The sequence below is a fragment of the Oncorhynchus nerka genome, linkage group LG9a, assembly GCF_034236695.1.
Source record: "Oncorhynchus nerka isolate Pitt River linkage group LG9a, Oner_Uvic_2.0, whole genome shotgun sequence".
Classification (NCBI taxonomy): Eukaryota; Metazoa; Chordata; class Actinopteri; order Salmoniformes; family Salmonidae; genus Oncorhynchus; species Oncorhynchus nerka.
In genome coordinates, this window is record NC_088404.1 from 36,560,996 (window position 1) to 36,584,259 (window position 23,264).

General features: G+C 44.1%; 1 protein-coding gene across 1 annotated transcript in view; it reads right to left on the bottom strand.

Annotated features, from left to right (window-relative positions):
* LOC115134248 (talin-2-like) overlaps window positions 1-23,264 on the bottom strand; it is a 149,202-nt gene that overhangs the window by 20,517 nt on the left and 105,421 nt on the right. Inside the window, exons 22-44 of the mRNA XM_029668030.2 lie at window positions 22,617-22,745; window positions 20,404-20,517; window positions 20,000-20,248; window positions 18,538-18,666; window positions 18,334-18,436; window positions 17,039-17,247; window positions 15,332-15,451; window positions 14,852-15,049; window positions 14,098-14,237; window positions 13,433-13,526; window positions 12,483-12,572; window positions 12,245-12,367; window positions 11,887-12,030; window positions 11,533-11,694; window positions 11,198-11,338; window positions 10,316-10,497; window positions 9,323-9,458; window positions 9,136-9,237; window positions 8,858-9,028; window positions 8,523-8,669; window positions 7,595-7,696; window positions 7,356-7,475; window positions 5,979-6,125 (exon numbers count right to left, since the gene is read on the bottom strand). Coding sequence (XP_029523890.1) covers window positions 5,979-6,125; window positions 7,356-7,475; window positions 7,595-7,696; window positions 8,523-8,669; window positions 8,858-9,028; window positions 9,136-9,237; window positions 9,323-9,458; window positions 10,316-10,497; window positions 11,198-11,338; window positions 11,533-11,694; window positions 11,887-12,030; window positions 12,245-12,367; window positions 12,483-12,572; window positions 13,433-13,526; window positions 14,098-14,237; window positions 14,852-15,049; window positions 15,332-15,451; window positions 17,039-17,247; window positions 18,334-18,436; window positions 18,538-18,666; window positions 20,000-20,248; window positions 20,404-20,517; window positions 22,617-22,745 — 3,252 coding nt within the window. The remainder of the gene's footprint in view (window positions 1-5,978; window positions 6,126-7,355; window positions 7,476-7,594; window positions 7,697-8,522; window positions 8,670-8,857; window positions 9,029-9,135; window positions 9,238-9,322; window positions 9,459-10,315; window positions 10,498-11,197; window positions 11,339-11,532; window positions 11,695-11,886; window positions 12,031-12,244; window positions 12,368-12,482; window positions 12,573-13,432; window positions 13,527-14,097; window positions 14,238-14,851; window positions 15,050-15,331; window positions 15,452-17,038; window positions 17,248-18,333; window positions 18,437-18,537; window positions 18,667-19,999; window positions 20,249-20,403; window positions 20,518-22,616; window positions 22,746-23,264) is intronic.

The following is a 23,264-nucleotide window of genomic DNA, read 5'->3' on the forward strand; positions in this document are numbered from 1 at the left end:
GGTAGAGAGGAGGGAATGAAAGGATGATAGGTTCTTCGGGAAGTTTAGTTTTTCTCCATTTTTGCTCAGCTGCCCGCAGGCCTGTTCTGTAAGCACACAATGAGTAATTTAGCCACGGGGCAGGAGGGAACGGCCGAGCCGGCCGGGAGGAAATGGAACAGTGTGAGTCATAGGATACGGAAAGGGAGGAGAGTAGGGCCGAAGAGGCAGAATCAGGAGAGAGATAGATTTAGCAGAAGGGAGAGATGATAGGATAGAAGAGGAGAGAGAGAATATTGCGATGGTGCATGACCATCTGGGTAGGGGTTGAGTGGTTAGGCTGGAGATTAGGGAGACAGAAAAGGAAACAAAGTAGCGATCAGATATCTGGAGGGGGGTTGCTGTGAGATTAGAAGGCGAGCAGCCTGTAGTATTTCCTTGTGAGTTGGAGACGTTGAGAGGTTGAAGTTGCCAAGTACGAAGAGCAGTGAGCCATCGTCAGGAAATTAGCTTATCAAGATGTCAAGCTCATTGAGGAACTCTCCAATGGCACCTGGTGGGCAATAGATGACAATAATATTAAGCTTGAATGGACAAGTGAGAGAGGGAGAGAAGAGAAAATCTCCATTTAGGAGAAATGAGTAGGCCTGTGCCACCACTGCTACGATCAGATGCTCTCAGACTATGAGAAAAAACATAGTCAGATGAACAAAGAGCTGCTGGAGTAGCAGTGTTCTCTCAGCATAGGCTGAGATGAACTTGACGTTCTTGACCACAGATTGGTAGTTTCAAATGCTGCCAGAGACCTGGAATTCCACATGGGTTGTGCGTGAAGGGTACACTAAATTAGAAGGGTTGCAGCCAAGTGGTGGGGTGCATCTGTAAAGCCTGTAGGGAGACGAGCGAACAGGTATAGAAAAGCACACACATAGTTGCCAACAAACAGAGCAAAAATTGTATCTGAAAATTACCAGGCAAGATACTGAAGTGAGAGAGTGGTGTGAATTAACAGCAGCACCTCTGGGTCTTTATCAATAAGCATCCAAACACAGCATGATCATAAACAAATCATTCACTCTGACCTAATTATGTTGTTATGAGAAAATAAAGGAGCTGTAGCATACCATCTGATATTATCTGAGAATAACAACCACCATTCAGGATCCAAGGCTTACAGTACATGATCCCCCATACCAAATAACGTGTTGATGAAATCGTCATTTGATTAAAGCTTCCCATTTGCATTCAAATCAAGATGTGGATCAAGGTAATGGGAGGGCTGACTGTGAGGCAATCTGAGAGAGCTGGACTGAGAAGGGAGCTAAGCAGCAGGAGAGAGAGAGAGGGGGAACCGTGCATTAGCCCTGAGCCTACTGCTGCACAACCACATTAAACTAATGACTCTGGACGCTGCATCACACAGTGCTCTCTATCCATCCTAATCCAGACAGACAGACAGACAGACAGACGTCTGCAGCCCCTCACAAACGAAACACCATGAGAGTAAAATTCAAATGAGGCACCTCAAGGTTCAGCTCCCCACACGCACGAGGTCACAAATGATTAATGTCTGAAATGAGTCTTAAATGAAATCATGCGGTGAGGGAAGAGAGACATTCTAATGCAGACTCATTGAAAACCAGCGATATCTTCTACTAGTGGTAGGGTCACAGAAAGGACTAACCGTCCTAATTTCACTATGTACAGGAAGTGTAACCATGAGAACATGAACTGAAGCACTGAATTGATATTCATCTTCACGGCTACTGTACAGCACAAGCTGTTAATATAATACAACACATAGCAAACATAACAGTTAATGTAGGTCTGCTTTACTCACTCCCCCAGTTCTTCCCCCAGCTATAGGGCTCAGGGGGACAAGGTTTTTCAGGCACAGTGGAGAACGCTCTATGATAACAATCCATTATCCTTGGAGCCGATTCTCACCTATTCCCCTGATACCAAAACGACATTCACACCTGGACTCTTTCTTCACAAAAAACCCTTAGTGATTCTGCTACCGGCATCATACCCAGAACACAGTAAGCAACTGCCATTCAAGGGAATTACATTCTCTTTCACTTAAAGTAGAAATCCTAACTTATTCGAAGCCTAGTCATGTTCAAATGCAGTAACAAAAGCCAAGGTGCAGAACAAATCAACTGAAATATATATTTTGGCATTCAGATAATAACATCAGGCTTGCTTCCTAACTCTTTACTATAGCTTAATTGACCCATATCTCATTTACTGTACAATTGTCTGGGCCAGTACATACTGTATGCCTTTTACCTAAGGCTCCTGAGTGGCGCAGTGGTCTAAGGCACTGCATCTCAGTGCAAGAGGCGTTACTGCAGTTCCTGGTTCGAATCCAGGCTGTATCACAACCGGCTGTGATTGGGAGTCCCACAGGGCAGCGCACAATTGGCCCAGCATTGTCCGGTTTGGTCGGTGTAGGCCGTCATTGTAAATAAGAATTTCTTCTTAACTGACTTGCCTAGTTAAATAAAGGTAAAAAATAAAATAAAAAACCTACACAAATGACTCATCATATAAAATCAATTTGCCTCTTCTAATTACCTGGCCTGTTGAAGAAACTCTTCATCAATTTACACCAGTTATGCATTTTCATCTACAAAAACTCATACCTCCCAGAAACGAGCTTCAATGCCATACAACACTCCTTCTGTGGCCTCCAACTGCTCTTAAACGCTAGTAAAACCAAATGCATGCTTTTCAACCGTTCGCTGCCTGCACCCGCACGCCTGACCAGCATCACCACCCTGGATGGTTCCGACCTTGAATATGTGGACATCTATAAGTACCTAGGTGTCTGGCTAGACTGTAAACTCTCCTTCCAGACTCATATCAAACATCTCCAATCGAAAATCAAATCAAGAGTTGGCTTTCTATTCCGCAACAAAGCCTCCTTCACTCACGCCGCCAAACTTACCCTAGTAAAACTGACTATCCTACCGATCCTCGACTTCGGCGATGTCATCTACAAAATTGCTTCCAACACTCTACTCAGCAAACTGGATGCAGTTTATCACAGTGCCATCCGTTTTGTCACTAAAGCACCTTATACCACCCACCACTGCGACTTGTATGCTCTAGTCGGCTGGTCCTCGCTACATATTCGTCGCCAGACCCACTGACTCCAGGTCATCTACAAGTCCATGCTAGGTAAAGCTCCGCCTTATCTTAGTTCACTGGTCACGATGGCAACACCCATCCGTAGCACGCGCTCCAGCAGGTGTATCTCACTGATCATCCCTAAAGCCAACACCTCATTTGGCCGCCTTTCGTTCCAGTTCTCTGCTGCCTGTGACTGGAACGAATTGCAAAAGTCGCTGAAGTTGGAGACTTATCTCCCTCACAAACTTCAAACATCTGCTATCTGAGCAGCTAACCGATCGCTGCAGCTGTACATAGTCTATCGGTAAATAGCCCACCCATTTCTACCTACCTCATCCCCATACTGTTTTTATTTATTTACTTTTCTGCTCTTTTGCACACCAATATCTCTACCTGTACATGACCATCTGATCATTTATCAGTCCAGTGTTAATCTGCAAAATTGTAATTATTCGCCTACCTCCTCATGCCTTTTGCACACAATGTATATAGACTCTCCTTTTTTTTCTACTGTGTTATTGACTTGTTAATTGTTTACTCCATGTGTAACTCTGTGTTGTTTGTTCACACTGCTATGCTTTATCTTGGCCAGGTCGCAGTTGCAAATGAGAACTTGTTCTCAACTAGCCTACCTGGTTAAATAAAAGGTGAAATAATAAAATAAATAAAAAAATAAAAAAAGTTTACCTAAACCCGTCAATGGATTCTTCCAGGTTAATTCTGAAATGCATCTATATAACAGAAGACACTGTGATAACCTTCACCCTCCCCACTGCCGCACCTAACATAGTCAATTCTCTATCAGATTTAGAGGTACCATACTCTAGAATTCTTATCATCACATTGCTAAAACCTCATCATCCTTCAATAACTTCAAGCGAAGACTAGGGGTCAGCCCGATGAACCAAACTAGTCAGTAATCTCCTCCATATAGCCTAACTCTCTCACACTCACACATCTAAACACAACATATACTGTTAAATTTGTTGTGATTGCTGATCAATTCATTTGTTTAAACAAACCTTTTTTAGTTTTGAATTGTATGTCGTTTTTTTTTGTGGTGGGGTTTTATACAAGCCCTTGGGCTTCCAACCACACCTGCACACCAATTTATATGTATACAGTTGAAGTCAGAGGTTTACATACACTTAGATTGGAGTCATTAAAACTTGTGTTTCAACCACTCCACAAATTTCTTGTTAACAAACTATAGTTTTGGCAAGTCGGTTAGGACATCTACTTTGTGCATGACACAAGGAATCTTTCCAACAATTGTTTACAGACAGATTATTTCACTTATAATTCACTGTACCACAATTCCAGTGGGTCAGAAGTTTACATACAGTTGACTGTGCCTTTAAACAGCTTGGAAAATTCCAGAAAATTATGTCACGGCTTTAGAAGTTTCTAACAGGCTAAATTACATCATTTGAGTCAATTGAAGGTGTACCTGTGGATGTATTTCAAGGCCTACCTTCAAACTCAGTGCCTCTTTGCTTGACATTATGGGAAAATCAAAAGAAATCAGCCAAGACATTTCCAAATGCCTGAAGGTACCACGTTCATCTGTACAAACAATAGTACCCAAGTTTAAACACCATGGGACCACGTCGCCGTCATACAGCTCAGGAAGGAGACGCGTTCCGTCTCCTAGAGATGAACATACTTTGGTGGGAAAAGTGCAAATCAATCCCAGAACAGCAAATTATGTTGTGAAGATGCTGGAGGAAACAGGTACAAAAGTATCTATTTCCATAGAAAAACGAGTCCTATATCGACATAACCTGAAAGACCACTCAGCAAGGAAGAAGCCACTGCTCCAAAACCGCCATAAAAAGCCAGACTACGGTTTGCAACTGCACATGGGGAGAAAGATTGTACATTTTGAAGAAATGTCCTCTGGTCTGATGAAACAAAAATAGAACTGCTTGGCCATAATGACCATCGTTATGTTTGGAGGAAAAAGGTGGAGGCTTGCAAGCTGAAGAACACCATCCCAACCGTGAGGCACAGGGGTGGGAGCATCATGTTGTGGGGGTGCTTTGCTGCAGGAGAGACTGGTGCACATCACAAAATAGATGGCATCATGATGAAGGGAAATTATGTGGATATATTGAAGCAACATCTCAAGACATCAGTCAGGAAGTTAATGCTTGTTTGCAAATGGACAATGAACCAAAGCATACTTACAAAGTTGTGGCAAAATGACTTCAGGACAACAAATTATGTCACGGCTTTAGAAGTTTCTAACAGGCTAATTGACATTGGAGTGGCCATCACAAAGCCCTGACATCTATCCTATAGAACATTTTTGGGCAGAACTGAAAACCCGTGTGTGAGCAAGGAGGCCAACAAATCTGACTCAGTTACACCGGCTCTGTCAGGAGGAATAGGCCAGAATTCACCCAACTTATTGTTGGAAGGCTACCTGAAACATTTGACCCAAGTTAAACCATTTAAAGGCAATGCTACCAAATATTAATTGAGTGTATGTAAACTTCTGACCCACAGGGAATGTGATGAAATAAATAAAAGATGAAATAAATCACTCTCTCTACTATTGTTCTGATATTTCACATTCTTAAAATAAAGTGGTGATCCTAACTGACCTAAGACAGGGCATTTTTACTAGGACTAAATGTTAGGAATTGTGAAAAATTGAGTTTAAATATATTTTGCTAAGGTGTATGTAAACTTCCGACATCAACTATATATATATTTTAAAAAAAATCTGTATTGTTGTTTATCGCTTATTTTCCTTGGTGCAAATAAATTAAACCTAAAATTAAACCTAAAGACTTCAAAGTTAGCACAATTTACCACAAGGTTCAGGAAAATAATTCCATTATATCAGCCCCTACCTTCTCAGTGACGGCACGGGCACACTCAATGAGCTCCCTCTTGGAGAAGCTGTCAGTGGGGCTCATTTGCAGGGCTCCAGCCTTCTGAACCAGGTAGATACATCCATGGCCCAGCTCCTGGACCCGCGTCTTGATCTGGAAGCCCACCTGCAAGCACAGTCAGACAACCAGTCCATCAGTATTACAGAGCCATCTCACCCACTCCCTGTCTCCCTCCACACAGCAGACTATGTCTCATCATGTCCTCGACTGACTGACTGCCTCTTATCAGGCTGCTGGTTAAAAAATGATTTCCAGTACCTGAGAGGGATTGATGGTAGTACACCTTTAATTTCCTGACTCAGAAATGAATGGGCGGGTGGGTGGGAATTCATTATCAGCATCACTATAGGCTTTTAGGCTTGGAGGGGTACAATGTCGCTATGGTAACAAGTTATGTAAAGAGAATTGATAAGAGTGTGTGGTTATTAGGCTCTCTCTTCACACATAATATAGATAGCGGTCTCCCTCTCAGAGACGAGCATTAAACACATGCTATGTGGGTGCAGCAACAGAGAGAATGAGGTTTGAGAGCTGGAAATATATTCCAAAGTTTGATCTCACACTATTGAGTACAGCCTCAAGGAAGATGCATCATATCAAAGAATGCCATCCGCCGTGTGACATCTCTGCATATTTTCTAAGCATATGCAAATATCTTGCATATCAAATCTCTTTTGATAAGTTGCTGTATAAAGACAAGAGAGATTCTCATTTGGGCAAAAGACTGTCCTCTCCTCGACTCCTCCATCCTCTCCTCTGTGACCCCGGTAAGTGGTTGAGGGGTCAAGGAGAGTGTCAATTCCTTTTTAGGCAAACAGAGGAGAGTCCTGGTCTCCTCAATAGCCTCCTCCTGCCGGGGAAGCACAAAAGTATCACCTGAGTCCTTTGTGGAAGATTTTTTGAGATCCGCCACACCCCCTTTGAATCAGCTGTTGTTTACTTGTAGAAAAGCATGCACATATTTAAAAACAATAAGCTACTTATCCTTTTATTTATGAACTGTCTAGCTACATTTCCTTTTACTACTTTACACATTTCATTTGGGATTCCACCCCTGTAAACGTCATTTGCACGATGCCACGCGAGTGAAGGAGAGTCATTTCATACATGCACATTTGTTTCCACATTTCCTCTCCTCCCCTCGGTTACCTTTGATCTTTTTCAAAAGGAGGTGGGGAGAGGACCGAGGAAGGGGAAATAGGACAGAGGAGTTGAGCAAACCAATTAAGAATCTCCCATAGGACATGTCCATAGGGGTGCCACAGAAATATGATCCCATATTTAAACAGTATCCTGCTTTGACAGTGCACCCACAGGAGCCACTTGACCTCTCACCTCTTTTGGTTCTGCGGTGGCAGCTGCCAGGTGACCTTGGTGGGCTAACTGGCTGTAGTCAACAGTCACCTGCGAGGCCAGGCCACCCAGCTCCTCTGGACATGTCACTGACTTAGTCATCTGGGGACACAGTCAGAACAAGGTCATAACATGACTGTGATTTAGTTATTTCAGAAATGATGAAGAGGTACATCTATAAGGCTACATTGCATATTTATGAGGTAGTTGTTTGTGCTCACCATCTCCTGAGTTGTGATGGCGATGGCCTTGGAGTATTTCACCATGGTGGTCTGGTAATCCACAAAGGATCCTTCTGGTTCAGGGGGAGTGCCCTCATCCAACTGCAGAGGGAAAAGCACGACTCCTTTTAAAATATTCAACCTAGCTTACTGTACATAATCTACACATATGAATATCAACCAAGCATCTACCACACATTTGAATAAAGCTTTTCTTTATTCAATGAACTCTATGCATAAATATGTTGCAGAATGCAGATATCCACTTAAGGCCGCTCAATGTGTTATTTTCTCTGGAGTAACAGAAATCGAATTCAAAGGGCTGGAAACATATAGAGAACAACATCTGATAGAAGCATTCAGCCCATCAAGAATGCAGGCATAATTTATTATTATCAAGTCTGTGACAGATCTTTGGAGACGGAGGATGACAGCCAGTGTATGAGTGACAGCCAGTGGATGAGTGACAGCTGACAGCTCTGAGGCCTGGACCTGACACTTCCCATCCATCTCACTAATGAGTGTCAGTTAGAGGATGTTTCTCTGCCCGCCCACTGTGGTGGAGTCATCTTAAAGCAGTTGGAAGAGATGAGTGTTCTCAGTAGAGCTCTACTCCTGAGCTGCTTGGGGCCACAGTACACATGCACATATACACCAGTGGAGGCTGCTGAGGGGAGAACGGCTCATAATAATGTACGGAACAGAGCAAATGGAATGACATCAAACACCTGGAAACCATGGAAACAATGCGTTTGACGTATTTGATACCATTCCACTATTCCGCTCCAGTCATTACCACGAGCCCATTCTTTCCAATTAAGGTGCCACCGACTTCCTGTGATATACTGTACACGCACATGTACACACAGACACACTACTACTATACAGTACTACACACCCTACTGTACAGGACACCAGCCCCACTCACCCTGCCCATGGCCTCAGCGATAGCCTCCACCATGCCTCCCACCATGCCGCCCTCACTGGCCGCCTCGTTCAGAGTCACCATGATGTCGTCCACAGCCTCCTTCATCAGCTGGGCAGCCTCTGATATGGCGTCGTGGGTGTGGGCCGCCTGGACACGCAGTAAACACACCAGACCACCGTGAAACTCAAAGATCTTCATCTTATCAATACACAAGGCTATGCAACGACAATAAGCAATACGATTGTGGAACGAGGTGCACACAAATCTATACTAATTAAGTTTTGCTCCATTGCTCAAACATGGCCTCTGTGCCCTGTGTTGTACAGTAACATTACCTTAGGGTTTCCACCTCCCTCCTTGGCTGCATAAAGCATCTGCAGGGCGGACTCTGACAGGGTCTTAGTCTGGTCCAGGATGTTCATCTGCTGCTGCTGGTCCACGATCTTAGAGGCCAGGCCAACAGACGCCACGATGAGGGGCTCAAAGTAGCTGGCCAGCTGGGTCACCTGGGAGAAACAGTATCATGTAACAGTATGAGACACAGATTGAATAAGAGGAGTGGATCTAGGAGACAGGACTTTCTCCCTGTAGGGGAATGGTCCCAGACTAGTACCTTGTGTCCCAGCTGGGCAGCTTCACCCCTGGCTGCAGTATTGATAGGATCGATGAGATGTCCAATCTCCTGCACCGACGATGTCAGCTGCTCCTGCAAAGCCTAAGGGGGCAGCATAGAGTTACGATTGGGAAAATGAAAATGAACAAAAAGCAATTATAGTGATGATATGACAGTTCAAACTTACTTCCAAAGATATGTCATCCCTACATCCCTGTAGGCTCTGGCCCACAGCAGCTAGAGAAGCCTGCTCGATGTCCCGGATACACTTGTTGATGCTATCAATGGAGAAGTCACACTCTCTCTGCCCTGGTGCCTTGTCCCTACCAACAGTATCATGACAAATAGGAACAAGGCAGTACTTCTACAAGCAGGTTATTCATGCAGTATCACATCTCAAAGAAGGAAAATCATGTATACTAGGTACACTTTTTGAAAACATGGTCTCTAGAGGTTGACCAGATGCAAAATGTTCTGAAGCTAAGGGGCAATTTACTCGGTGTGAGAGATAATGAGGGAAGACACTTCTATTCAAAACAGCAGGAGGGTCTTTCTAAGTATAAAAAATCTGTCTAAGCAGCACCAGCAGCACAGCAGATCCTCCACGGAACTCTGCCTACTCATCTTTATCAGTGCCCTAGAGCATTCCTCTTCCTATTACATGGCAGGTGGAAACCCAACCACCATAAATTACATGTCAACTCACTGCTCAGTCGAACCGACAGTTACTCAGAGATAGCTGAACTCCCCCTCACCCCGAGTCTCAATTTGCCTGGCTACCCATCCACAGCGCTCTGGCCAAACTGACGTTTCTTCTCCACCATGAGTCTGGATTTGCCTCCCTCCCCTACGATTTTTAGAACGCAAACATATTCTGACCGTTTTGATTAGTCCCAGAAACCGATGGGTTGGGTTCAGGAGCCAGCCTACATGACGATGTTATCAACTTTGATACTCTGATTGGATAGATTTCTTAGAGACGATCCGATCGCTGATTAATTTGTTTTGTACAACGCCCTTCACTTTGAACTCACACAAACAACTTCTAGGATGGCAGATTCTGAATGTATGCACGATCGATAGAGCAGTGGAATTATATTCTGGGTGAGTTGTCCGGCAAGGCCTTAACATGAAAATATCTAGAGCACCATAGTGCAGAACCAGAGGGGTCTGTGCTGACCTGATGGAGGTGATGAGGCTCTTGATGGAGTCAGAGACTGTGCGGGAGTGCCCAGCCAGGATGGACCAGGTGGGCGGGTCTTTGGGGTTGATGATGAGCGAGCGGGCAGTCTCCAGGAGCAGGGTGGAGCTGTCCAGCATGGAGCAGGCTGAACGCATGATGGGCTCCTGGGCTGCAGAGCCCTGGAAATGGGAAAGAGGGAGGGAGGGGAGGACAGTGACTAACTAACAGCTCAATAGCAACACACTACACAGATGTCATTGATCTCTTACTATTAATATTGTTCTGCTTCGCACAGAGATGCAGAGGCACACCTAGAGTCTTTATGATGGCAGCTAAAGCCTCCCTCGACAATTAGATTAACAAGCTGAAGATTAGAGCAGCTGTGCTGAGAGTGAGAGCAGTTAAACACTGCCCTCCAACAGATAACAGTCAACGCTTTTAAGGCTGTGTGAGGACTCTTTCTGCTACATTGTAACATAAAATACATCCGATTTCTCCTTGAGCCATTTACCGACATTAAATAAATTAGAGGGAAATGGTGCATCAAACCAATTCCACCCGCTTTCCTGCACTGTACTGGCTCTATATCGGAGGTCCTATTTCAAGGGGCTTGAATTCCCTAGTCACCAATGTATTCATGGAATCTGTAGGAGTAGCTTTGCCGTCTCCTTTATATTACAGAATGTATGAGGAAGCAGACAAATAAAACAACGTGACAATGTAGACTGAAGAAACCTCTTAGGAGATAAAAACAAATGGTCCTCTGAGCAAGAACTGCATTTTAATTTTCATATAGATAATGACAAATGTGTATTTTCACTGAAGAGCTTACATATTGCACAATACAAAGTCACCCCCTGAACAAGCACTCATACGAACCTCATTGCTGATCCGTGCAGGGATACTAGCAAACTCCGGGTTGGAGGAAAATGTGGATAGATTCTCTACAGCCTCGATAAGTGGAGTTGTAGCAACATGGCACCTGTTTCTGTTCTCCTCTGAGAAATCCCCATCCAAGGCCTGGAAGAAAACAACTGGACATGACCTCCTAAGCCAACACTCCAACTCAGCTACACAATATAGCCATCTGTCTTCATTACAAATGACGGAAATATTTTAAGTGAAACAGAGAACATCAATAAATCTACTTTTCCTGAAGGCACAAAGTACAAGAATACCATTTATGAGTGGACCATGGCAGAGAGTACACATACCTTTATAGTTTTCACAAGGTTGGCCGTGGTGTTTGCAACCTCTTTGGCTGACTGAACAAAGTGTCTCCTGGCCACAGGGTTGGATGTCTTGGACGAGGCCAGGCGGCAGGCATTGCAAAGAGCTGAGGTATGCTTGGCTACAATCGTCGCTGCGGACAGAACCTAATAAACAAACAAACACAAACAAAACAAATGACAAACAAAGCAGTATAAACATTTCTCTATAGACGCATATTGTGAGAACAAGTTTGATGTTATGTTGTTGCTCAAATATAACAATCCATTTGATTAAGTCACTATTTGTATAATAGATTCATTATCTCAATAAATGTCTCACTACATTGGTCTTCTCACCTGAGAGGGGCTGCTGGCTGGGTCCACCAGGTTTTGACAGGCCATCTGAATAGCCTGGTTGGCCCGGGCAAACTGGATTGGATCCACCAGACCCTCTTGACCAGATTGGCTGTTTGGATCGGACACACCCACTAGGTAGGAGGCCTGCAGTGTGGGGAGAAGGATAGAGAGGAACGCTCATGGCTTCGTTTCTGATTTAGAGAGAGGTACATGTAGGTGCTGTAACTAAACATGAACAGAGGTCTAAGAGCTGATAGGGACTGTTGGTTGTGTGCCAGACCCAGACCAGATAGCAGGGAGGAGTGGAAGGGAGGCTGTAGGCTCCAGACAGTCAGTCAGTACTAGGCTGGGATCTCACCTGTCCAGCCGCCTCCGTCAACCCACACAGGGCCTTGGACGCCACTCCCACACAATCGCCAAACGCTGGCACGTTGCCCGTCTTACAGTGCTGAGAAATCCCCGCCATGGACTCTCCAAGAACCTGCACATGGAGAAATGGAAATAAACTGTACGATTACCTCTTCAGCTGTCTGTTACGTTAGATATTGCTGATATTTAAAGTCTATGATGCCTGTGAATGTTTTGTAAGGCTTTACCTTTGAGTTCTCCATGACACTCTCGATGCAGTCAAAGTAGGAGAGCTCACTGACAGGCTCACTGGGGTTGTCCAGCAACCCTCTCACAGCCTGTACACAGAGGGAGAGGGGCTCAACAATAAGGAGAGCACAAACTGCTGAACCAATCTGATATCCAACTTGGGGGAATTAAAATGTGTGCTGCATGAAAAACAAGTCCAACTGTTTTTAATAAGTCTGTTATGAAGTAACCTTTAACCTATAGAGGGAAGTCATTTCACCAAGCACTATTACTCAGTCACTTAGGAGAATAACCCACAGATCTGTTAGTTACATAAAAGTATAATTAGTGGTACTCCAGGGGTTGAAATGAATGGTGACTGTCATTCAATGTTATGCAGGAGGGATACAGAGCGAGACCGGTAATAACTATCAGAGCGTGTGAAAAGGAGGGGACATGGGCTGAAGGGGCTCAAGGCACAGAGGAAGTAAACGACTTGCTAATTATTTCCCATGGAGACAGAGCATAAAATAATGTCAATACAGAAACCCTCAGCAACATGCATCTCATTCAGCCGTTAAATATAATCCAATTCGTCCATCATTAATGAATTGGAATGGTAAACCATTGCTTTACAGGATTCAAATCAAAACAAAACAAGGCAGCAGTAAATATCTCATTCTCCACGAATGATGCAGACCCCCCCCCTTGAGCCAATCAGCGTAATGCTGTTAATTATGGATCTCTTTGGCAAGACACATCATTTTCCTAAATTTCAACAAAACCAGACTAGTGCTGTCTAAGATATCACGTGACTAATGTATGAACGTACGAATGTACTAACAGACGGAGACAGATCCACAAAAAGTTACTACATCAAAACCCTTTACTTTGTGTAGACTGAAATATACATGAATATTACCTAGCCTGAACATAAAAAGGGTTGTTTAGTGTACAGTAAAACAGCTACCTCCAGTTCTCTCAGAGCGTTGTCACACTCCTTCTGGCCCGGTGCCTGCTGGGTACACAGTGTGATGAGCTGATTAATGCTCTCTGTCACCGCTCTGAAACACAAGGGCAGCAGCACAGGGCTTTTCAGCACTCACATCTCTCTATATACACACACACGCATACACTTTTACTTTACACATGCATGGCAGAGCCCATCGCCCCTCTCTCCCTGTGACAATCTCACACTGTACAGGAGTGTGGAGGCTGTGCTTAGTGATTACAGACAAGCTCCAGCCATGGCTTCCATCTGCACAATTAAAGAGAGGGAAGTCAGTCAGGCTCAAAGCCCAGCGGGGCCAGCTGCCTGCCATCTCTCCACCAAGGGGGATTCTACCCTACTATCTCTGTCTATCTCTCAACCTAGCAACATGCTGTGAAATGGGCCGTACAACCACAGCAGAGATGTTTCATAGAATGGAGATAGTGTACTTGTTTAATGTGGAGTTGAATGAAAACAGAGTCAGAATATACAGTATATGAATATGTTTTTGTTTTAATGGACTTAATCTAAGTCACTCCTTACAGTCTTACTTTGTGCTAATGTAGACCTCCTTATACTCAAGTAGTTTGTGATAAGTGAGATCCTTATTATATGCCATTCAGCTCCATATAAAGTGGCCTCACCTTGCTGCAGCAGCTAACAGGTTCTTGGCGTTAGCTGCTCCAGGATCCACTGACAGGGACTTGGCGGCCAGAAGGAGCTTGCTGGATGCCATGGAGATGTTCTTCAGGTTGCCAATCACTGTGATTTGGTCCTCTTGGGACTGCAAACGACAAAGTCACAAGACAACTCAGCTGTTTCTTGGAATAAAATATGTTGAAGAGTGGTCACCATGTTATTTAAGACCCATCTTTCCAGGAAAATGCAACTGTACTTATTGTCAACAACTGTCACACTGTCTATCTGGTGGAATGGCCTATGAAACTGGTATCATGTGAACGGTGTCCCCCACCTCAGCCAGCCAGTCCCCTACTCATTTAAGCCTGATTAAGGCCTGTGTGTCATGCTACATCAACTGCTCTCCCACACAATCTATCCAAATTAATGAGCAAAATAACCAGAACATCATCAAAGATCTCATTACGTCTGACTGTGTTAGCGCTCTCGGGGACAATCATGTGCCTAAGTAAATTAGATGAAAAGGCCCAATTAACAAATTAATCAAAATAGCTTAAGTGCTCAAGTGACAGAAAAATGTGAAGATACTCAACATGACTACCTCAGAGGCATTTCCATTTTATCCTATTAAATCTAAACCGCTCCTGTCCACCAACAGTATATTCAGGCGTCATAACATTTGTCCAGACCTATTTCATTGGAGAGGAATCAGATATTTCTATGGGGCTGTTGCGACCTGCTACAGATAATGATACCTACTTGAGTGTGTCCAGCCATCTCAACGCCGGCGTCCAGGAACTCATCAAAGTCCTCACTGAATTTCCCAGAAGCCACGGCCAGTTGGCTGCTGGTACCCCGGGAGGAATGGACCACATCTCCTGCTGAGTGGTTGAGCTCTGCAGCAGTATGGTTCAGCTCACTCTGAGCGTCCTGGAAGGACTTACTGCTGGGGGGGAGCTGGAGACATACAGGAAAAACACAAGTATAGTAGTCCGTACATTATTATCAGTATTATTTGTTACATAATAATCCGTATGGTATTTGTGTTATGTTTATGTTCAATTTTTCCTTGGATAGTTGTGAAATGTCTGCGTAGATGATTAATGACTAGAGGTAAAATATGCTAACTGTGTATTTAGGTTTAGGACAGCATTGACTCTCTATAAGCACTCGTGTTCAGATGTGTAATAAAATCAACACTCAAAACTGCAGCCTCGCCGGTCTGGCAGCAGGACTCACAGTGTCCACCAGCAGCTTCTTACTGGCCTCACCGATGCTTCTTAGGGCCATGTCCACATCCTTCTGGCCAGGCAGGCAGTTCACACAGTTATTCAGAGAGTGGGACACTGCCTTGGCCACCTGCAACACATCACAGATCAGCCTGTCAGTGGGCTGACATTACACATTCGAACCACGCTCCACAGTCACAGAGCACAGCTCTGAGAAGGAAAAACATCTTAAATGCAAATCCGCCTGCAAGCGGAGCACGACAATCCATGTCACTAATTTATGCTACCGTCACAGACATATGCCAACCAATATGTTTATCTCCCAAAGGGCCCTGCTGCAAATAAGCAGTTTTACTGGAGCTAGCGTTCCTGTGAGCAGGAGACTGAGAAGGGAAAATAGCAACCCTTAAAGCAGATAATTGTTATGGAAAGTAGCAGGGTTTACAAATCGGTTATCATCCAGAATGTAGAGGAGAGGAAAGAGCCCAACAGAAAAGACTGTGCTTGGAACATTAACACAACTGTCTGAATAGGACGTCAATACAGGAAATCTGTCACACGCTGACTAGACCGGGCACACGCGTGTGCCATTGCTTGCATGTTGATTTTGTCCATCCACACCAGACGCGATCAGGACACGCAGGTTGAAATAAATATTAGCAAAACAAACTCTGAACCAACTAAACTCATCAAAAAAAGAAACATCCTCTCATTGTCAACTGCGTTTATTTTCAGCACTTAACATCTGTAAATATTTGAATGAACATAAGATTCAACAACTGAGACATAAACTGAACAAGTTCCAAAGACATGTGACTAACAGAAATGGAATAATGTGTCCCTGAACAAAGGCGAGGTCAAAATCAAAAGTAACAGTCAGTGTCTGGTGTGGCCACCAACTGCATTAAGTACGGCAGTGCATCTCCTCCTCATGGACTGCACCAGATTTGCCAGTTCTTGCTGTGAAATGTTACCCCACTCTTTCCCCACCTGCAAGTTCCCAGACATTTCTGGGGGGGAATGGCCCTAGCCCTCACCCTCCGATCCAACAGGTCCCAGACGTGCTCAATGGGATTGAGATCCGGGCTCTTCGCTGCCCATGGCAAAACACTGACATTCTTGTCTTGCAGGAAATCACACACAGAACGAGCAGTATGGCTGGTAGCATTGTCATTCCGGATGGTCATGTCAGGATGAGCCTGCAGGAAGGTTACCACATGAGGGAGGAGGATGTCTTCCCTGTAACGCACAGCGTTGAGATTGCCTGCAAAAACAACAAGCTCAGTCCGATGATGCTGTGACACACCGCCCCAGACCATGACGGACCTTCCACCTCCAGAGTACAGGCCTCGGTGTAACGCTCATTCCTTCAACAATAAACGTGAATCCAACCATCACCCCTGGTGAGACAAAACCGCGACTCATCAGTGAAGAGAACTTTGTGCCAGTCCTGTCTCGTCCAACGATGGTGGCTTTGTGCCCATAGGCAACGCTGTTGCCGGGGATGTCTGGTGAGGACCTGCCTTACAACAGGCCTACAAGCCCTCAGTCCAGCCTCTCTCAGCCTATTGCGGACAGTCTGAGCACTGATGGAGGGATTGTGCGTTCCTGGTGTAACTCGCCTGGCTACGCAGATGCTTGTTGACGCACGCGAGCAGTTTGGATGCAATGATTGAATTACATCTATGTGTACATCAGCATGTCAGGAGTTCCTCACCTGTGCTAGCCTTTGCTGACTCTCTGCGTCACCGGGGGAGACCAGGGCCTGGTGGGCCTCATGGATGAGCATGGCAGAGCCCTCCATGACGTACTGGGCAGAATCCAACATGGCCCCCGCAGACTGGGGTTCCTTAGTGCTGGCAGCGACACCTCTGGCTGCCTGGGCCAGTGTCCTCAAGGCCTGGGCAGTCTCCCTGGCAGCCACTCCTACACACAACAGAGACAGACAGTGTTGGAGTGAGTGGAAGTCTTGGAGTTGGATTAACAAAGCTAGTCCAGGAAATAATGACGGAAAACCTGGTGTCAACATCCCAGTGTGCCTCTTCATTGTTCTTTAAGATGCAGCTAAACAACCTACTGACTCGGGATAGCTGCATCATGATTTATTCACTCGACAAACTGCAAGCTGAATCTCACTTCCTTTCAATCTCATTATCACTTCACTAAATATGTCCTGTATTAAGACATACACACATTCAGACTGCAGCTTTAGTGCTCAAAATGAATAGAATGAGTTGTTGGTGATGTGTAACTGAACAGTAGGAATAGCACAGTGAGCCCAACCTAAAGCACCCCTATTGTTAAAACAAATTAGATAGATAGGAGAACGAGGCACCATGTGAGATTGGGGCTTTACGTATTACACACAAAGCTAAGATGAGGGAATGCAGCAAATTGCATCAAATTTCATTATCCAGCCGAGTGGAGCCCATTGCTAATGGAATGTTGAATCTAGTGAAAATAAGATGAATGAGGAGAGAGTAGCACCCTGGGCCCCAGCGTGAAGCGGCACAGCCAGGGAGGGAGGGAGGGAGCAGCCATGGTTAGAATACACTATTCAAAATCTGTCTTCATCAATTCTCCTGAGAGACTAAATGGAGCTAGAATGAGGCTAAAGAAAATGACAGGCTGTGCAGCAGGACCCATTGGGTTTATTGCTTGCTCTTAGGCAATAGTGATAACATCATCACTAAATCAAGAATTGAATTACACTTGGATATCTATTGGTAGAAGGTAAGTGAATGATTGTTAGGGTTTCTACTGCCTACTTTATAACCTCACTTACCTCACTTGGTAGAGTAGAGCTTTACTGAGACCCTGTAGCTGATCGTGACATTTGAAGAAACGGTTCCTAATGTCAAATAATAACATCTAACTAAAAGGACAGAAAATAATAAGTCTAGTCCAGAAAAAACGTTCTACACAGCCACTCAATGATGTCTGTCAGTTTAGGTGAACATTCCTCTTGTACTGCTCAATAATTCTCAGTGCACGCTGTGTTTGCTTTCCTACCTGTGTAGTGCTCATTGCCCTGTGCAGCACAGGTCAGCAGCTGGGCCATAGAGGAGCCAACAGCCTTGGAGGTACTACCCAGGTCCTGGGCACACTTCTCTAGCTGTAGAGACAACACAGGAGCACCAAGTCATGCATTTTCACACATCTGCAGATTTGCTTTGCATGACTGGAACAAATCAATGTATTCTATAATGAACTGACCGATTCTCCAGGAAGTGGTTTGAGCTGCCCATCGTGCGCAGCCATCCTGGCATCTTGAAGCTCACTCCTGAGAGTTTGGACAGCACTGAGAGCAGAGTCTATCTCCAGAGGACCACAGGCTTCATGGGCCTGCAGAAGCACACATGCACAAACCTCTCTCACACAGAGCCCAGAAGCTGTGCTTCCTGTATGAAAATATGACTATCAGTAGCTGTGGATAGAGGGGTACAGGCAGTGGCATAGCTCATTTTCGCGGGGCCCCCGCAAAACAATTATATATATTTTTGCCATGGAGCAGAGAGAAACATTTCCATAATTGAATGCTATTTTACACATTTTGCTGTGAGGATGAGAGAAAATGTTGCTGATTTAGAGCTCAGGGATTCTTGAAAGCTATCACACCATGTAAAGGAACAACCTCTTAATCACGTTCCTCTTCTTAAAAAGCAACTAACTGGATTTGTCAATTCCATTAGACACTATAAAATGCATTTCAGTTATACAATTATTGTCCATTGATTAAAATATATATTTTTAAATATTGACAAAAACATTATCTTCATTAAGGGGATTAGCCATCAGTGACGGAGTTGACAATCCCCAATAAAAACATAACCATTCTATCAGAATTGACAGTTTATGTTTTACGGAAACAGAAATTGCATTTTTATTCTTCATTTAAGTGGTATATATAGTAGCAATTTAGTTTTTCCTCAGTTGCATTATGACTCTAAAACCTAATTAAATGTAACATATTTGAACCATTATTCATGGTTTGGGATGAGTTGGACCTCAGAGTGAAGGAAAAGCAGCCAAAACATGCTCAGCATATGTGGGAACTCCTTCAAGACTGTTGGAAAAGTATTCCAGGTGAAGCTGGTTGAGAGAATGCCAAGAGTGTGCAAAGCTGTCATCAAGGCAAAGGGTGGCTACTTTGAAGAATCTAAAATCTATTTAGATTTGTTTAACACTTTTTTGGTTACTACATGATTGGTTACTACAATGTGCTAGTTCATAGTTTTCATGTCTTCATTATTTTTCTACAATGTACGAAAGAGTTAAAATAAAGAAAACTGGCACTCTACATTTTAAGCTCAAATAATCCAACAAAATGTATTTTCTTTCAAGAATAAAAATAATTTCCCCCCTACCGGATAACTATTTTGTTCCGACTTTCAAGAATCACTGACCTAATTTCCTGCTATTTGACACATTTTGCAATGAGGCTGAGATAAAATGTTTCCATTTTAAAGCCAATTTCCTGCAATTCCCCCCCAAAATTAACAGCTTATGACATGTCCACTATCTGGGGAGCCCAACCTCCGGGGGGACAACAACCCCAACATGAAAAATAAAAAGTATACTTTTTTGGTGTGGGGTGGTTGGGGGCCCCCAAATCCCCCAACCTCTGCCTTGCGGGGGCTGTGAGGGTGTGTGCTACACCTCTGGGTACAGAACTTACCTTTTGGGTGGCTGTTCGTAGCTCAGCTAGGCAGGTAGCCAGGTTCTTGGCACATTGGCCAAGTTGCATTGCTGCAGCCTGGTCCATCACTGTGGGGACAGTTGACTTTGCAGACGTCACCATCTTACTGCCAGGCTGTAGGAAGCTCTGGCTGGCCATTATCAGGGCTAGTTGGGCACTGAGTTCCTCTGGCTGAGCCTGACTACTCCTCATCCCCTGGACCAGCTGAGGGATGTGGTCTGCCACTGCCTTCAAGTAGACATATCATTTGATTAAATCAATGCAATGAAACCTGCAATATAAATGCTGCCAATGTAGTAATCAATTCTATACTGTATGTATTTCACCAGAGTAATCTAACAGTGATCCTGTTCGCTGTGAATCAATCTCTACCCATACTGTACCTTGCAGCTGTGTCCTAGTTGTTGATGAGAGGCAGTGTTTTTATTGGACACAGCAGCATTCTGGGCAGCTGCGATGGTCTGAGTAGCAGCAGCCGCAGCCTGCTTAGCAGCAATCTGTTCCAGAAACAGAGAGAGATATTGACAATTGTTGTAGGTATGTGTTTTACATCAGAGACATAGATGAGGGTGGTATAATTAAGGCACCTCAGGGGTTTGTGGCTAATACACCACGGCTAAGGGCTGTTCTTAAGCACAACGCAACTCGGAGTGCCTGGATACAGCCCTTAGCCATGATATATTTGCCACATACCACAAACCCCCAAGGTGCCTTACCAGTAAACTGGTTACTAATGTAATTAGAACAGTAAACAAGTAATTTTTTATCATACCCGTGGTATATTGTCTCATATACCATGGCTTTCAATCAATCAGCATCCAGGACTCAAACTACCTGGTTTATAATACTGCTTTGTATAGAGTATCAGATTGAGCTTCCCAGATAGATCAAACACAATGAGGTGTCACAAACTAAGCCAAAGATTTCTTTAAGAATTTCTTAGAGGACATCAACAACTGACCAAAATGTTGGATTTTTGTGGAATCCAAATAATTGAATGAAAGGCACACACACACACACACACACAGACACACACACACAGACACACACACACACACACACACACACACACACACACACACACACACACACACACACACACACACACACACACACACACACACACACCTGGGGTCACTTGGAAATGTCCTTGTTTTGGAAAGAAAAGCATGTTTTTGGTCCATTGAAATAACATCAAATTGGTCAGAAATACAGTGTAGACATTATTAATGTTGTAAATGACTATTGTAGCTGGAAATGGCAGATTTTTAATGGGATATCTAACATAATTGCAAAAGGGTTTTCTAATGATCAATTAGCCTTTTAAAATGATAAACTTGGATTAGCTAACACAGCGTGCCATTGGAACACAGGAGTGATGGTTGACCTTTCCAGCTACAATAGTCATTGACAACATTAACACTGTCTATATTGTATTTCTGATCAATGTGACATTATTTTAATGGACACATTTTTTTTGCTTTTCTTTCAAAAACAAGGACATTTCTAAGTGACCCCAAACTTTTGAACGGTAGTGTATATTGGGACGAGGACAACATTTTCTAAAAATGCAATACATAAGCACTGTACAATACACGTTTTGTATTGCCATTAATCCACACCCAGATTACTTTCTTTGAAGTATCAACAAAATGGAAAGTGGTGAGAGAAGTGGGTGGGAGGATGGAGGATGAAACAAGAACCTGAACAACAATGCTATCTTTGTCCTGTGGAAAACAAACAGATTGCACAATGCTGCCTGTCTGGCTCATCTCTCAAGAGGAGAGGAAGAGAGAGAGAGGAAGAGAGAAAGAGACTTCATTTCTCTCTTTTGAAACAGAAACAGAAACTACAAACAGACTACATATTTAGTATTATTTTAAAAGCAGAGAGTGCTGGTAAGGACAACACACATGGCAATGTGTTGAAACCCAAACAGATACAACGCTTTAGGAGATCAGTAGGAGACATTTCAGCCATAAGAATGGACAGGTGAAGGTATGTGCTCAGTTCATCTAAACACATTACATTCTAAATGGTTTTTATTATCGCGGATTCCTCTCTGAAGTGGAAGCCATTACCATTACAGGCTACAGAGAATGATGCATCAGATATCAAACTGATTCCAGCCTTCGGTTAGTGTGTGCAGTGGAAGCTCCAGTGCAGTGCGGGTCTGGTCTTTAGGGGTCTACTAATACTAGGGGCTAAACCCAGATCTTTACACTATGATTAACTAATTCACACAACTAATCGGATTCATATATTCCTGCTGCAGGAACAGAAATAATGTAGAGAATTAATACAACACTTCATATGTGCAAATTAATTATATTTCATTTAGCCTTTTGCAATACTCTTTCCTAAGGCTTGGGGGGGGGGAATCTATACATCTTCACACATATCTATGTAGGGGTGTCTGACACACTCTCCTCTTTAATGGTGCGTCATGGTGTTGGATGGACTTATGGGGTTTGTTTGTGAAAAAGGACATAGTAGTGTAAAGTCGAAAACGTTGATTGCTACAAAGCTACAACTGGACAGGGACTCAAAGTTAGCACAAAGGTTACAATATTCTCTCATTCTCCACCCAACCCACCTCCAGCCTGTTGACCAGCTTCTTCTTGATTGCATTCTGAGCTGCAGCGTTAGTGGCAACACGTAACCCCTCTGCTGCCTCTCTCAGCCTCTGCTGCTGGTCCTCATTCTCTGGGTAAGCTGCAGCTCCCTGTGTACGCATGCGCACCACACATGCACACACACACACACACACACACACACACACACACACACACACACACACAGGCAGACAGGCAGGCACACACAGACACAACAAGCAAAATCACCACTAACTACAATCGTAGTTCTGCAGTGGCAAAGGGAATATCAAACCCTCTCTCATAGTCTCAGTAGCACTGAACATTTCCCCAACACTGTGACTGTACTCCACATGTCTCAGTAGCACTGAACATTTCCCCAACACTGTGACTGTACTCCACATGTCTCAGTAGCACTGAACATTTCCCCAACATTGTGACTGTACTCCACATGTCTCAGTAGCACTGAACATTTCCCCAACACTGTGACTGTACTCCACATGTCTCAGTAGCACTGAACATTTCCCCAACACTGTGACTGTACTCCACATGTCTCAGTAGCACTGAACATTTCCCCAACACTGTGACTGTACTCCACATGTCTCAGTAGCACTGAACATTTCCCCAACACTGTGACTGTACTCCACATG